The sequence below is a fragment of the Varanus komodoensis genome, unplaced genomic scaffold (assembly GCF_004798865.1).
Source record: "Varanus komodoensis strain SLA01 unplaced genomic scaffold, ASM479886v1 scaffold55, whole genome shotgun sequence".
NCBI classification, from domain to species: Eukaryota; Metazoa; Chordata; class Lepidosauria; order Squamata; family Varanidae; genus Varanus; species Varanus komodoensis.
Window position 1 is genome coordinate 876,011 of NW_025336157.1, and position 13,176 is coordinate 889,186.

The following is a 13,176-nucleotide window of genomic DNA, read 5'->3' on the forward strand; positions in this document are numbered from 1 at the left end:
ATGCCTTAGGAGTATCCAGGAGCTCCCTGTCTGTTGATGGGACCGATCTTCCGATGGTGGGCGGAGGGGCCGGTCACCCTCCTTGAGAGAGGTGCTTTTCGCTGGGGGACACGGAGCCCCTGGGCAGAAAGATGGGGAGCGAAGCCCTTCGATCGCCGTTGCAGCCCTCAACTCGCTGCTCGGCCCGAGAGCGACTGATCCTCCCGCTTCTCTCCCTGCCTTCCAGGCGCCGTGGGGCGACCAGCACGTGCCCGTTCTGTTCTCCGTCTTCTGCGGCCTCCTCGTGGCGCTCTCCTACCACCTCAGCCGCCAGAGCAGCGACCCAACCGTCCTCTGGTGCGCGGCCCGGCCTGATGCGGCAGTCGGAAGCCTGGAGGGTGTCCAGCATCCGGGTGGCGGGTGGCTGGTTGGTCCCCGGTGCGGCATTCGTGGGCATTCGGTGTCCTCCAGACGTTTCCACCCACCCTCCCGCGTCTGTCGGCCCGGCTTTGCACAGCGCTGGCTCCAGCCGTGCCTTAATCTGGACTCCCAAGAGCAGCTTTGCGTTTGGGGCTTAGATTCCATCTGTTTAATTCGGTCCTTGGGCAAGTTCTTCGCCATTTAGGCTGGCCAGTTTTCCTGCTGGCTGACACCACCCACCATGGTAGATGTTTTCATTCACGGGCGACACTCCCTCCCACTGGGCAAGTGTGCCCCGGACCCCCTTGCAGGATTCAGAGCGCGCGGGGACACGTGCCCCAAGGGCCGGAGGGGGGAGGGGAGCTTACCTGTCAGGCAAGGGAAACCGGCCCCCGGAGTTTCAGTGCCCGGGGCTCCCCTCCCCTCCTCTCCTCTAGGTCCTTGATACGGAGCAAGCTTTTCCCCGAGTTTGAGAACCGCAATGTGGAAAGCCCCGTGGTCGGGATCAAGGATCCGCTGCCGGAGAAACTGCGCGGTTCCCTGGTGAGTGGGCAGGAAGGCGGCGCTGGGAGGAAGGCGGCTGCCCTGGGGCAGAGCTGCCCGTCAGGGGTGCAGGCCGAAAGTTGGTGGGGTCAAAGCTAAAATGTTAGGGGAAAGTCGGGGGGGGGGTTCTTTTACAGGAGGGGAGCTGTGGGTCTTTCGTGCAAAGGGGCAGGCCGTGTTTGGGGTGAGGGAGCTGTGCGCAAGCTCTTGCCCTCACCACCCCCCCCCCCCGATGCAGCGGGATATCCTCCACTCGGACCTCGTCATGTGCCTGGTCATCGCCGTCCTGACCTTCGCCATCAGCGCCAGCACGGTTTTCATCGCTCTGGAGGTATCCGTGGGGAAAGCGGGGAGTGACCCCCGGGGGGAGGCAGGCCAGCTTTCAGGGATGGCGGCCCAGTTGCTCATGACCCGCCTGGCGTGGGGATTCTGGGGCTCTGACCTGCTGAAGCCTGGGCCTTGAGGCCCTGAGCTCGGTGGGGGACACGATTTCCAGCTCTAGGAAGGGAAGGAGCCGGGTGCCGGATTGGGCTTGGTGCGCAGCTCCGTGGCTCAGGCAGAGCCGGCGACTCGAGGCAGCCCTGACCTTCGGGCCTGCAACTCCGGGTTCTGCCAGGCGGCCGGAGCACAAGGCACCCGGGCAGCCACACGTCGCCCGTGCCTGAGTGAGGGGGCCGTGCTGGAGGCCCAGAAAAAAATTATGGGGGAGGACTGGGAGATGGACAGCCCTCTTGGAGAACTTTGGGGGTCTCTGAGGAGGAGCGAGGGGCTTCTTAACGCGCTTTCCCCAGCGCTGCTGCACTCGCTCGGCCGGCGCAGGGCCTATTTCTGGGGCTGTTGGCAAAGGCGCCAGCCGGTCTGCTCCAGCCGCAAGCGCCTGTTGAGCCCACCGCCGGAGGGGGCCGGCCCCCGCGCTCCGGCTCCGAGGCCGCCCTCTCTCACCCCGCCCCTCTCAGTCTGTTCTAGGGTACGTGCTCTACGCCCTGGCCGGCTTGGTGGGGTTCGTCACCCACTACCTGCTGCCCCAGCTCCGTAAGCAGCTGCCCTGGTTCTGCCTCTCCCAGCCTGTGCTGAAGCCCCAGGAGTACAGCCAGTTCGAAGTGCGCAGTAAGTGCGTCCTCGTGGGGAGAGGGGTGGCGGGGCCAAGCCTGCCGAGGCTCCCCGGGCGGAAGGCACCCTCCAGGCCTTTGGAGTCCGACTCCCAGCTTCCCTGACTCGCTGGCGGGGCTCCTGGGAGCCGAAGGAGCAACCTCCGGGGGTCAGGTCCCCTAGCACCAGAGCCCTGCTGTCCGAGCGCAGGACCATCTGCCACAGCGTGCCTGGGAAGGCGCTCCAAGCCGCTTGGGACACGGCCCTGCCCCCTCGGATGGGTCTGCAGAAGCACGGCAGGGAGGGCTCCTTCCCACATCGGGGCGTGGTGGGTCGGGAGCAGGGTGGGCGTACGGCCTTCCCTGCTCTCGTGCGGGGAAGGCAGCTCTGCACCCCCTCCTCGCATCGCCGCTTCAGGCAGGAGGGTGCCGTGGGAGAGCCTGTCACTCAGCAGCGGAGTGCCGGCTGCACCCGTCCCCCATCCCAGCCGATCCCCAACTCCCAGGGCTAGGAAAGTCTAATCTGAGAGACCGTGGGAAGCAACGCCCGGTCAAAGCCTGCCTGGCAGGGCTGGATGGGTCGCCCTTCTTGTTGGCTTAATGAAAACTACCTTTATTCTATGTTTTCTGGCATGCGTTGCGAATGGCGGAGGAAGGGGGTCCCAGGTTTCTCTCCCAGCCCTCTCTGCCAGGCATCTTGTGAAGGCCAACTCGAGCCTTTAATATGCTAGAGAAGGAATCGGCCGTGGGGATTTGGATGTGTGGTTGTGCCAGCTCCCCGTCCGCTTCCCCGGACCCCAACGGGCTGCGCCGCCGGCCCTGAGTCGGCTGTGGGGCAGGGCCGGGCGCGTGCGGCCGGTGAGCGGGTGCCCCAGCCAGGCCTCTTCTCTCCCGCGGCGTTCCCAGGTGCAGCCCAGCTGATGTGGTTCGAGAAGCTGTACGCCTGGCTGCAGTGCGTGGAGAAGTACGTCATCTACCCGGCCGTGGTGCTCAACGCCCTCAGCATCGACGCCCAGCTGGTCAGCGCCCCGCGGCAGGACAAACTCTGCGTCTAGTAGGTGCCCGGGCCCCCCCCCCCCCCCCCCACAGGAGGCATTCTGAGGCAGGCAGGCTGCTTCTCCCGGAGAGGCGGCGGCCACGGGAGCCCCTGTAGCTGAGCCCTGAAATGCCGGTCCCTGAGCCTGCCTGCCCGGGTTGTGGTGAGGATAAATAGGGAGGAGGAGGAGGAGGAGGAGGAGGAGGAGTATGTGACCCGCCCTGGATTGCTTACGAAAGGAAAAGCGGGATGTGAATAGCATAAATCCAAAAGCACCCCCTGCTCATGCAGGAAAGCTGCTCTTGCGACAGCCCTGAGAGGCGGGCCCCCTGGCCGCTGCCAGGGCGAAGCCGAGTGCCATCGGGCGCCGCCAGCCCCTCCCGCTAAGCGGGTCCCAGCTGCCTGTGCTGCAGTGCTGTCGGGCAGCACCGTTGGCCTTTGCTTAGAAGTCTCTGAAGAAGTCGGGCCCTCGTGTGGGAAGAGCGGGCGGCACTGAGCTCTGTCTGCAGGAGAGGCTCAGAGATGTGGCTCCCCTCCCGGGGAGGTGGGACCGGCGGAAGGTGCACTGATCTCACGTCTCCCCCCTGTCCTCCCCGTCCCCCCCCCCCGCTGTCTCCCTGCAACCGCAGCTGCCGGGCGCTGCTCATCACGGTGGCGGGCATGAAGCTGCTGCGCTGCTCCTTTTGCTGCCCCCCGCAGCAGTACGTCACGCTGGGCTTCACCGTCCTCTTCTTCCAGTTCGACTACAAGCAGTACTCGGAGGGCTTCCTCACCGACTACTTCGTCATGTCCATCCTCTTCAACAAGGTGCGTGCCGGCCTGGCTCCTGTCCCCCGGCGGGTTGTGTGGCTTCGCGCGGGACGCGGGGCATCCACCTGGCCCGGCGGGTCGTGCGCGGGCCCCGTGTGCAACGCGGGAGGGCGGCCGAGCATCCGCTGGAGACGGAACGCTGGTGGCGCAAGTGGGGCGATCCCACAGGGGTGGTGGGCACCAGGCTGGGGGGGTGGGCACAGCCCGCTCCCACAGGCCTTCCAGCAGCCCGGCACTCTCCGATTCGTGGCCTGGGCCTCTTCCTGAGCTGCGGGGCCCAGACTCCGGTCCCAGGGCCCAGCCCAGGGGCTGCCATCCCCCGACGTGGCCTCCCTGCCCGGCTCCGTTCAGTGCGCGCTGGGTAAGCCGCCTCTCTCTCTTTCCCCGAACCCCACGCCCCTTCCCAGCTCTGGGATCTCTTGTACAAGCTGCGGTTCGTGCTCACCTACATCGCCCCCTGGCAGATCACGTGGGGCTCGGCCTTCCACGCCTTCGCTCAGCCCTTTGCCGTGCCTCGTATCCTTTTACCCTCTGACGGCCCAAGCGGCCGACCCGGGCACCCTTTTCCTAGATTCGGGCCGAACGCCGGCAGCTCACGGCTTACAGAAGGAGCGTGCAAGCAGCAGCGTGCCTTAGAGGCAGAAGTCTGCAAGGCAGCTCAGCTCACACCACCCGCCTGGATCCTGGGGGACTGAATGGGGAAAATGCTTTGGGACGTGGGAAGGATCCGTAACAGAGGCAGAACTCCTCTGGATTCCTCACACATCCCCACTCAGAGCAGTTCCCACCGGAACTTACCGCAAGGCAAGCAACACCGCATTTGGAAAGGAGTGGCTTTGACATCCGCAGTGCCCAGGAAAAGGGCTGGATCGAGAGGGGCGGAATGAAACGCCAGGCCAAACCGGGTCAAAAGTCTGGCAGGAAGAGGCTTGCGCTTGAGTGCGCTGCTCCGTCTTGAGCGCTTGGTCCTGCCTGCTTTCGCAGTGGCGCCGGGAAAGCGGACTTGGGAGGGAACCCAGCCGTCGGGCTGGGAGGGGCACCTCCTCGCCCCACTGCCCCCCATCAGGGGTCTTTGGGGTGGGGTCTTTCCTGGCTCCACGGCTGAGCGGCCGGTTCCTCTCACGCAGGCTGGCAGAGGCGCGAGGGAGAGGGGCGGGTTCGGGGTTTTGCTTGCTGGGCCGAATCGGTTTGGGGGTTTCCTTGACCAGCCCCCGCCCAGACTCGGCCATGCTGTTCGTCCAGGCCGTGCTCTCCGCCCTGTTCTCCACCCCCCTCAACCCGCTTCTGGGCAGCGCCGTCTTCATCATGTCCTACGCCCGCCCGGTCAAGTTTTGGGAGCGCGACTACAAGTAAGCGAGCGAGCGAGCAAGCAGGCTGTTCGAGGAAGGCCCCCGGGCGCAGGCCCCCGGCGAGCGGCTCCTGCCCCGCAGCTGGGCTTTCGGGGCGCTCGCTGGCGGGGGCTGACCCGGTCCGCCGCCTTCCTTTCCCGCAGCACCAAGAGAGTGGACCATTCCAACACCCGGCTGGCCACGCAGCTTGACCGCAACCCAGGTGTGTCTCCGGGCCGCCCCCGCGGTCAGGCGGCTTGTCTGGGAGGGGAGTGCGGAGTCCGGCTCGCTGCCCCCGGGGCCAGGCTCTTCCCCTTCCTCTTCCCCTTCCGCTTCCTCTGGGCACTGTGCAGCGAAGCGGAGGGCTGCTGCGGTGTGCTGGAGGAGCCCTGGGGACCGGCGCCCTGGGCCACGGGGGCCCCTGGGGTGCCGGGGCGCCCAGCACTGGGCCCGAGCCCTCCCGCCCCCGCGCCGGGTCCCCCCCCCCCCCCCCGTGAGCCGGCCCGCCTCCCATCGCCGCCTCCACTCTCCCCCCGCCGCCCGGCCCGCAGGCGCCGACGACAACAACCTCAACTCCATCTTCTACGAGCACCTGACGCGCTCGCTGCAGCACACGCTCTGCGGGGACCTGCTGCTGGGCCGCTGGGGCAACTACGGCACGGGCGACTGCTTCATCCTGGCCTCCGACTACCTGAACGCCCTGGTGCACCTCATCGAGCTCGGCAACGGCCTGGTCACCTTCCAGCTGCGCGGCCTCGAGTTCCGCGGTGAGCAGTGGGCGGGGGGCGGGGGCGCTGGCGGGGCCCTGCATGGGCTGCCCGGGGAAGCCGCGCACGCCTGGGGGCGGCAGGGGTGGGGAGCGCCCCCCGCAGGGCCCCGGCGGCGGGCAGGGCGAGTGTGCGAGGCAGTGCTGTCCCCCCCCCCCCGCAGGCACCTACTGCCAGCAGCGCGAGGTGGAGGCCATCACGGAGGGCGTGGAGGAGGACGAGGGCTGCTGCTGCTGCGAGCCGGGCCACCTGCCGCGCGTGCTGAGCTTCAACGCCGCCTTCGGGCAGCGCTGGCTGGCCTGGGAGGTGGCCGCCACCAAGTACGTCCTGGAGGGCTACAGCATCACCGACAACAACGCCGCCTCCATGCTGCAGGTCTTCGACCTCCGCAAGATCCTCATCACGTACTACGTCAAGGTGAGGCCGGGCCCGGGCCCAGCGGCGCCCCGTCGGCAGTGAGGGCGGCAGCTCCTGCCCCACTCTCCGTTCCCCTCCCGTTGTGCTTAGGCTCCGTTCAAATGCCCTTGTTCTGTCTGTATTTTCTATATTATACGTAGGTTTGATTTGTATTTATGTAAAGTTCTGCGATGCCGCCCGTTACTGAAAGTCTCTGGATGGCTTCCCAGAAAGGAAGCCAGGAGCAGCGAGGACGGTGCAGTGGGCTGCCCAGAGAACCTCTGGCCGTGGGACGGCCTGCAGGCTGTGGAGACCTTGTGGCAGTAGCTTGGGCACTCGGGCAAATCCACCACCACCCCTTTCAGCTGCCGCTGTAGGAAAATCCCACCCCAGTTGGATCAGGTTAATCTGGGCGCCAGTTCCCCCTCCACTGAGAAGCTCCCCCCAAGGCTTTGGGCCAGCCACTCTCAGCTTAACCTCCCTCACAGGGCTATTGGGGCGATAAAATGGAGGGGGCGGGTGATGCAAATTATCTCCAATACCTTGCAGGAAAAAAAGACAGGACACATATTTTAAATTTTATCATTATTATTATTATTATATATAGAAAATTATTGGTGTGTGTATAGAGAATAGTAAAGTGACTGCCCTCACAGGGTTGCTGAGGATAATGGATGACAATGAGGCTTGAAAGGTAGTCTTTATGGTCAGGCTTTTCCTGAAGTCTTCAGTCTGGTCCAGCGGTCACTCAGCCTTCAGCCTTGCTGCCAGTTGTCATTCAAGGTGCAGCCCTTCCTTCTTCCAGAAGCCGGTCCGGCAGCCCCCTCTCTTCTTGCACTTCTGTCTCGGCTCCAGTGATCTCAGCTCAGCTTCCCCATCATTCGTCCAGCTCCTCCAGGGGTCCTTCTGAAGTCTTCTGTCTGGTCCAGTAGTTGCTCAGGCTGCAGCCCTTGCTGCTGGCTGGCGTTCAAGCGCCAGCCTCTTCTCCTGGGAGCTGCTGCAGGAGCCTTTCTCTTGCCGGTCCGGCTCAGCATCCCCGTCTCGTGGCCGCTCGTCCTCCCTGGGCTCCGGGCTCCTCAGCCCCTCACTTGCTCCTGCGGCTCTCCAGTCCGACTCCCTCGGCCAGCCTCGCCGCAGCTCCTTATATACCCGCAGCCCGAGCCCTCCGGCCAATCAGCCTTGAGGAGCCCGCGTTCTGTCCCTGTCGCTGTGCCAGCTCCCGACCAATGGGCGCCCTGCGAATGCTCGGCTCTGGGCCAATCGGGCGGGCCCGCTTCAGCCCCGCTCCCTCCTGGCTGCCTGCCAGCCAGAGCTGCCCCTGTGCTCGGCTCCCCTCGGGCACCGGCGGTTCCGCTCCCTGTTGCCTCGCCGAGACCTCCTGTGGTCCAAACGGCAAGACTGCGAGACTTGCCCCTCCGTCTCTTCCCCGCGACGTGAGAAGCCTCGCCTTCCCCACCCCCAGCTTTGCCCTGCTTTTGTCGCTGCTGTTTCTACTCGCCGCATCATTACATTGTATTTCTATCCTGCCCTTTCTCCCTGTTCTGAGGAACCCCATGGCTGCATTTTATCCTAACAACAGCACAGCCCTGTGAGGTAGGCCAGGCTGAGAGTCCGAGACTGGCCCAAAGTCACCCTGTGTGCTTCTTGGCTGAGTGGGGACTTGAACCCGGGTCTCCCTGGTGCCCGGGCCCCGTTGCTGTTCGCTCATTGCTCATAGTCTTGGAGGGGAGCACCGGAAGAGTTTTCAGCCCCCGCACTTATCACCAGCAAGATGTGCCAGCAGTCTTTGCAATGTGCCCCTTATCGGTGGTAGGGAGGGGCTGCCCCATCCATGTTCTCTGGGAGGGAGGGGGGTGAGTGAGTGGGGGGGAATTATGTGTGTGTGCCCCCCCACCGGCCTGTCTTGTGGCCATCACGGCCCCGAGGGCTCCCACCCCCGTGTGAGGCTAACCTTTTCCACATGAAGCCTTGCATAGGCCAGACTTGGCCAAGGTATGTCAGGCAACAGATCCCAGCATCCCCAGCCAGGGTGGCCCCTGCTGGCCAGGGGTGATGGGAGTTTCTCCAAGACATCTACAGAGTGCCTGGTGGAGGGAGGCTGCTTCTAAGGCCTTTCCTTGACTCGGCTTCCCTGCCTAGGGGGCCTCAGCCTCGAACTCTTTCTGCAGCCTGGGGCGCTTCTTTGGACCATCCTGGTTGGTGCAGAGGAGCCTCCGCTTCTCCCTTGTGCCCCCCCCCCGCTTCCTCCCTCCCCTTCTTTTCCTCCCCTCCACCACAGGAGTGACGCTTGCACACTGGAGAAGTGGAAGGCAGCACCGTGGCCTTGTGCATTTCCGCTTGGAAGGAGGCCCCGCTGAGTTCTGCTAACACCTCTCGCCCTTCTCTCCCCCTCCTTCCTCCTTCCTGCCGGCAGAGCATTATCTACTATGTGACTTGCTCCCCGAAGCTGGAGGAGTGGATGGGTCACGAGGGGATCCAGGAGGCCCTGTGGCCCTGCACCTCGCTCAGCTACGCCGACAGCGACCCCACGTTCAACCTCAACATAGACGAGGACTACGATCACCGCATGGCCGGGATCACGCTGGCTTCCTTCTGCAACATCTACCTCGAATGGATCCAGTACTGTGCCGGGCGCAGGGAGAAGGTGGGGCCGGGGTGGATGGGCTCCGCTTCCTCAACACGAGCTGCTTTGGCTCCCACCTGCCTGTCTTGAAAGTAGGGAAGGCTGTTTCTGCCAGTTTTTGGTCTGCACCAGCGACTCCTGTTCATTCAGAAGCCCTATTTCTTCAGTAATCTGCAGTACTTGAAAAAGAAGGGAAAATCCTCTACTTAAGGATTATTTAAGCATTTTTAAGCTGTGCGGAGGAGTAACTGTGTTGATTTATTGCAGCAAAAACAAGAAAGAGCCCCATGAAACCATAAAAACCAGGAAATTCAGGGCACAATCCCACGTGTGTAGAAGCAGCACAAAGTCTCCCAGGTCCCAGCCTATCTGGCTGGGAGTTGCAGGTCCAATACGATAGCGCCTTTCATCTGCTTCTCCTTTTCCCTCCTCATCCCCTTTTCCTTGCATGTGGTGCTTTTTTAGACGGTAAGCATGGGGGCAGGTACTGCATTCAGTGCAACAGGTAAATATGGAGCGGGTGGAAAGAAGGTCCATGGAAGAGTCCACAGCTGGGCAGTTCAATCTACAAACTGACATTTTCCTCCTTAGGGTTGTGTGTAAATAACAACTTTGGAAGCCCAGGTGCACACGTGGTGGTTTTTCCCTACGAGGCTTTACGCTTCAACACCTTTGCTAGCCAGGAAAAGGCCACATGACGCGCTTGAACTCTGCACAGCGTTCTTCTCTCGTGCACTTTCCCGTTTGAACCGTAGCCACCCTGAACTGTCGCCTGTCCTCTCCCAGTCTGCTTGTTATCTTGCGTCTGGAATTTCGGAGGAGAAGGAACCTTGAGAATGGCTGGAGCGGTGCCTCCATCGGCCAAAGAGCCTCTCCATTTGAGAAGGGGGCGCGATTAGAGAATGACGTGTGCCAAACTCTGCTCGCTGTACAGAAAGGAGATAGAGAAATGGTTTCCTTCCCCTCTGATTATGCAAGAGCCCGCTGGCATCATCTCGTGGTGCTGATGGGTGGCAGATTCGGGGCAGAAAAAAGGAAGCAATTTTTCACGCATTGCATCCTTAAACTTAGAAATCTGCTACTGCAAGAAGTAGTGCATCCGATAGCTGCTGCTAGGGAACATGGGCTTGGTGCTCCTGGGTTTCACAGGGGTGGCTGGATGGACAGCTGCTCCATGCACGGAATCGCGGAAAGGGGAGCCCTTGTTGCAACCCAGCCGGGCTGTTCACCTTTCCCCGGACGGCTGCCTGAGAGGCCGGGGAGGCCGTCTTAGCCGACAGCCCCTTGCTCTTGCCAAGGGGGGCTTGCAAGCCGCCCAAAGCTGCCTGGGGAACCTGCCGATACTCGGGCAAGCGTCGTGCAGGGCCGGCCTTGAGTCTTGCTTCTCGTGCCGCGCTGGGTATGGGGGGTTTCGTGAGACCCCACGAAGGCCTCTTGAACACGTGCGACCTGGACACACGCGCTCACACCTCTTGTCTGTTTCTCTCTCTCCCTCTCCCCCGCCCCCCGCCCCTGCAGCCGGTGGACCGGGAGTGGAACTCCCCTCTGGTCACCTTGTGCTTCGGGCTTTGCATCCTGGGCCGCCGGGCCCTGGGCACGGCCTCCCACAGCATGTCTGCCAGGTGAGATCAGCCCCAGGTACGCCTCTGTCCTTCGGTTGTCTGTCTGTCCAGGGGCCCTCCGCTGGATGCGGTGCTAGCACTGATCCGTCTTTAAAGGGGCGGGCTAGGAATGTTCAAGCGCGTGCAAGTTAAAGGTAAAGCAGAGGCCAGCCGTGGCCTGGTTCCTCGCCATGACTCGTGTTGTAACGACTGCGATTTCTTCCAACATTAATTGGGGCCGGGGGTGGTTTAGCACGGGACTGGGAAAGTAGCACTGAAACAGAAGTTATCCGTGATTCGTAAGATTGTCAGTGGCTGTTTCAGGCCTGTTTTGTTTTGAATCAGCCTTCTCCAGAGGAGGACACTCCAGTGGGAGGCATGGGAGTTGTAGTCCAGCTGAGCCTGCATGAAAAATCGTCCTAGGCTCTCAGACTTGCTGTACATCCTTCCTGAAAAGCATGCATCACCTCCTGCATACTTTTGGGTGTATTTACAGTTATGCAGCCAAGCGCTTTGTAAACTGCATGTGAAAAGGAGAGAAAGGCTCGCACTCTGATACTGCATTTTATTTAGATCACTCCTTTCTAATGCGAGGAGGCCAAGCAGCTTCCATAATCTGCCTCCTCTTGATCCAGCTGCAAATCGGCCCAAGGTTTGAGGTGGAACTTGGAGAACCTCCACCCTGAAATCCAGCACATCTGGAGAGCACCCAGATGTTCGGATGCCACCCGCCTCTTTAACAACTTCTGTTCGAGTCCCACCCATCCCGGCCTTCCTCCCCCCGGCGTCAGTGGCACCTGCGAAATAACGTGTCTCTGTGAGTGGAACAGTCTCGCTCTCTCTCTCTCTCTCTGCAGCCTCGAACCCTTCCTTTACGGCCTGCATGCCCTTTTCAAGGGGGACTTCCGGATCACTTCGCCCCGCGACGAGTGGGTCTTTGCAGACATGGACCTGCTCCATCAGGTGGTGGCCCCCGGAGTGCGCATGTCCCTCAAGCTGCATCAGGTGCGTCTTCCTCCCGCTGCTGTGATGCAGTGCGGCCTGGGCAGAGAGGAGAGGCTTCAGGGCTCTGTCTGGCCAAGGCACCGCGCTTCCAGCTCAAGCATGTGTAGGAAGCCACACAAAGCTGATCTCTACTTCATGGGGTACAGTGAGGCGCTGGGGGTGTGGAGCATTGACAAGTGCAGGAAAGCTCAAGCTCCTCTTTTCCGTGGCCGTTTGGCTCCCTGGACGGTGGGGGGATTCTCCGTGGGCTTCCAAAGCTGCCTGAGAGAACAGTTCATCAGTTCCTGCCCCTAGACTGAGCACAAAAGGCAATGCCTCTTCCCAGCGATTTTAAAAAATTCCCACCAGCCACTTTTGCAGAGTTTTTCGGGGGGTGTGCGGATGTTAATCGAGAGAGGGAGAAGTTGGGGTGGCGATGCTTCCGAAAGCGAGCGGTTTTGTTCTTCCAGCAAAAGCAGCCCTTACCTACAGAACGCAGCTTTGAGGTGATTCGTTCCCAAACGATACTGCAAGGGCTGCTAGTTTGGGTGGCTTTCCAAGCGGGTTGGACCAGTTCGGAGCCGGAGGTGGTTGGTGGCTCTCGGGCAGGGAGGTCCATCCACCTGCCTCCACCAACAGAGGCCCACGTGCGACGGATGAGCAGACGGATGCTTCGTGCTCATGCTTGTTCGGGAAAACTGTATTTCTAAAATTCCTGAAACCTAACCTTCTCTAGGTGCATTGCAAAGAGTTGAAAAAACTGGAAGGCCCTGTAGCAGTTAAAAATACCCAAGGCACTTTGTTCCGGGCTGTCGAGTCGTCTCTGACTTGTGGCGACCCTGTGAATGGGCACGGTTTAGCTGGGAGTTCTGCACTGAGCAGGGGGCGACCCGATGGCCCTCCGGCCCCTTCCAGCTCTGTGGTTCTGTGCCTGCCCTTGGCAGCCCCGCTCAGCTCTTGCAAATTCATGGCTGGGGCTTCCCTTGTAGAATCGATCCATACAATTGATACGTTACAGGTAGGTAAGAGAATAGCGTTCAGGGCACTGCAAAAGAAGAAAGAGTATTTAAAACAATAAAACGGCAGCTGGGGGGCCGATGTGGGGCTCTTTGTGGAACAGGGCAGGCCGGTGGTTGGCGCCGTAACAGCCGTCCTTGGGAGTCCCCGTGCTGCCTTGCAGGGGAAATGCCCAAGGAGGGACGGTTGTGGGGGGAAGAGAGCTTTTCCTTGGGCCTTCCCAAAGAGGGGGGACAGGTCCTTCTGTCCCACCCCTCCCCCTCACGGCCTCCTCTTCCCCTTTCAAGGACCACTTCACCTCTCCGGATGAGTACGACGACCCGGCTGTGCTGTACGACGCGATCCGGTCGAACGAGGAGAAGATGGTGATCTCCCACGAGGGGGACCCTGCGTGGCGCAGCGCCATCCTCAGCAACACCCCCGCCCTGCTGGCCCTGCGCCACGTGATGGACGACGCCAGCGACGAGTACAAAGTCATCATGCTCAACAAGCGCTACCTGGGCTTTCGGGTGATCAAGGTGGGCAAATTGTGTGTGTGTGTGTGTGTGTGTGTGTGTGTGTGTGTGTGTGTGTGTGTGTGTGTG

General features: G+C 61.8%; 1 protein-coding gene across 2 annotated transcripts in view; it reads left to right on the plus strand.

Moving 5' to 3' along the window:
- PCNX3 (pecanex 3) overlaps nucleotides 1–13,176 on the plus strand; it is a 32,000-nt gene that overhangs the window by 15,062 nt on the left and 3,762 nt on the right. For both annotated transcript variants that reach the window (XM_044448712.1, XM_044448713.1), the window contains exons 17-31: nucleotides 227–336; nucleotides 837–942; nucleotides 1,181–1,273; nucleotides 1,899–2,049; nucleotides 2,937–3,084; nucleotides 3,696–3,873; nucleotides 4,284–4,392; nucleotides 5,096–5,225; nucleotides 5,369–5,427; nucleotides 5,756–5,971; nucleotides 6,135–6,388; nucleotides 8,781–9,011; nucleotides 10,509–10,612; nucleotides 11,449–11,596; nucleotides 12,880–13,110. In XM_044448712.1, the coding sequence (XP_044304647.1) occupies nucleotides 227–336; nucleotides 837–942; nucleotides 1,181–1,273; nucleotides 1,899–2,049; nucleotides 2,937–3,084; nucleotides 3,696–3,873; nucleotides 4,284–4,392; nucleotides 5,096–5,225; nucleotides 5,369–5,427; nucleotides 5,756–5,971; nucleotides 6,135–6,388; nucleotides 8,781–9,011; nucleotides 10,509–10,612; nucleotides 11,449–11,596; nucleotides 12,880–13,110 (2,268 nt within the window). The remainder of the gene's footprint in view (nucleotides 1–226; nucleotides 337–836; nucleotides 943–1,180; nucleotides 1,274–1,898; nucleotides 2,050–2,936; nucleotides 3,085–3,695; nucleotides 3,874–4,283; nucleotides 4,393–5,095; nucleotides 5,226–5,368; nucleotides 5,428–5,755; nucleotides 5,972–6,134; nucleotides 6,389–8,780; nucleotides 9,012–10,508; nucleotides 10,613–11,448; nucleotides 11,597–12,879; nucleotides 13,111–13,176) is intronic.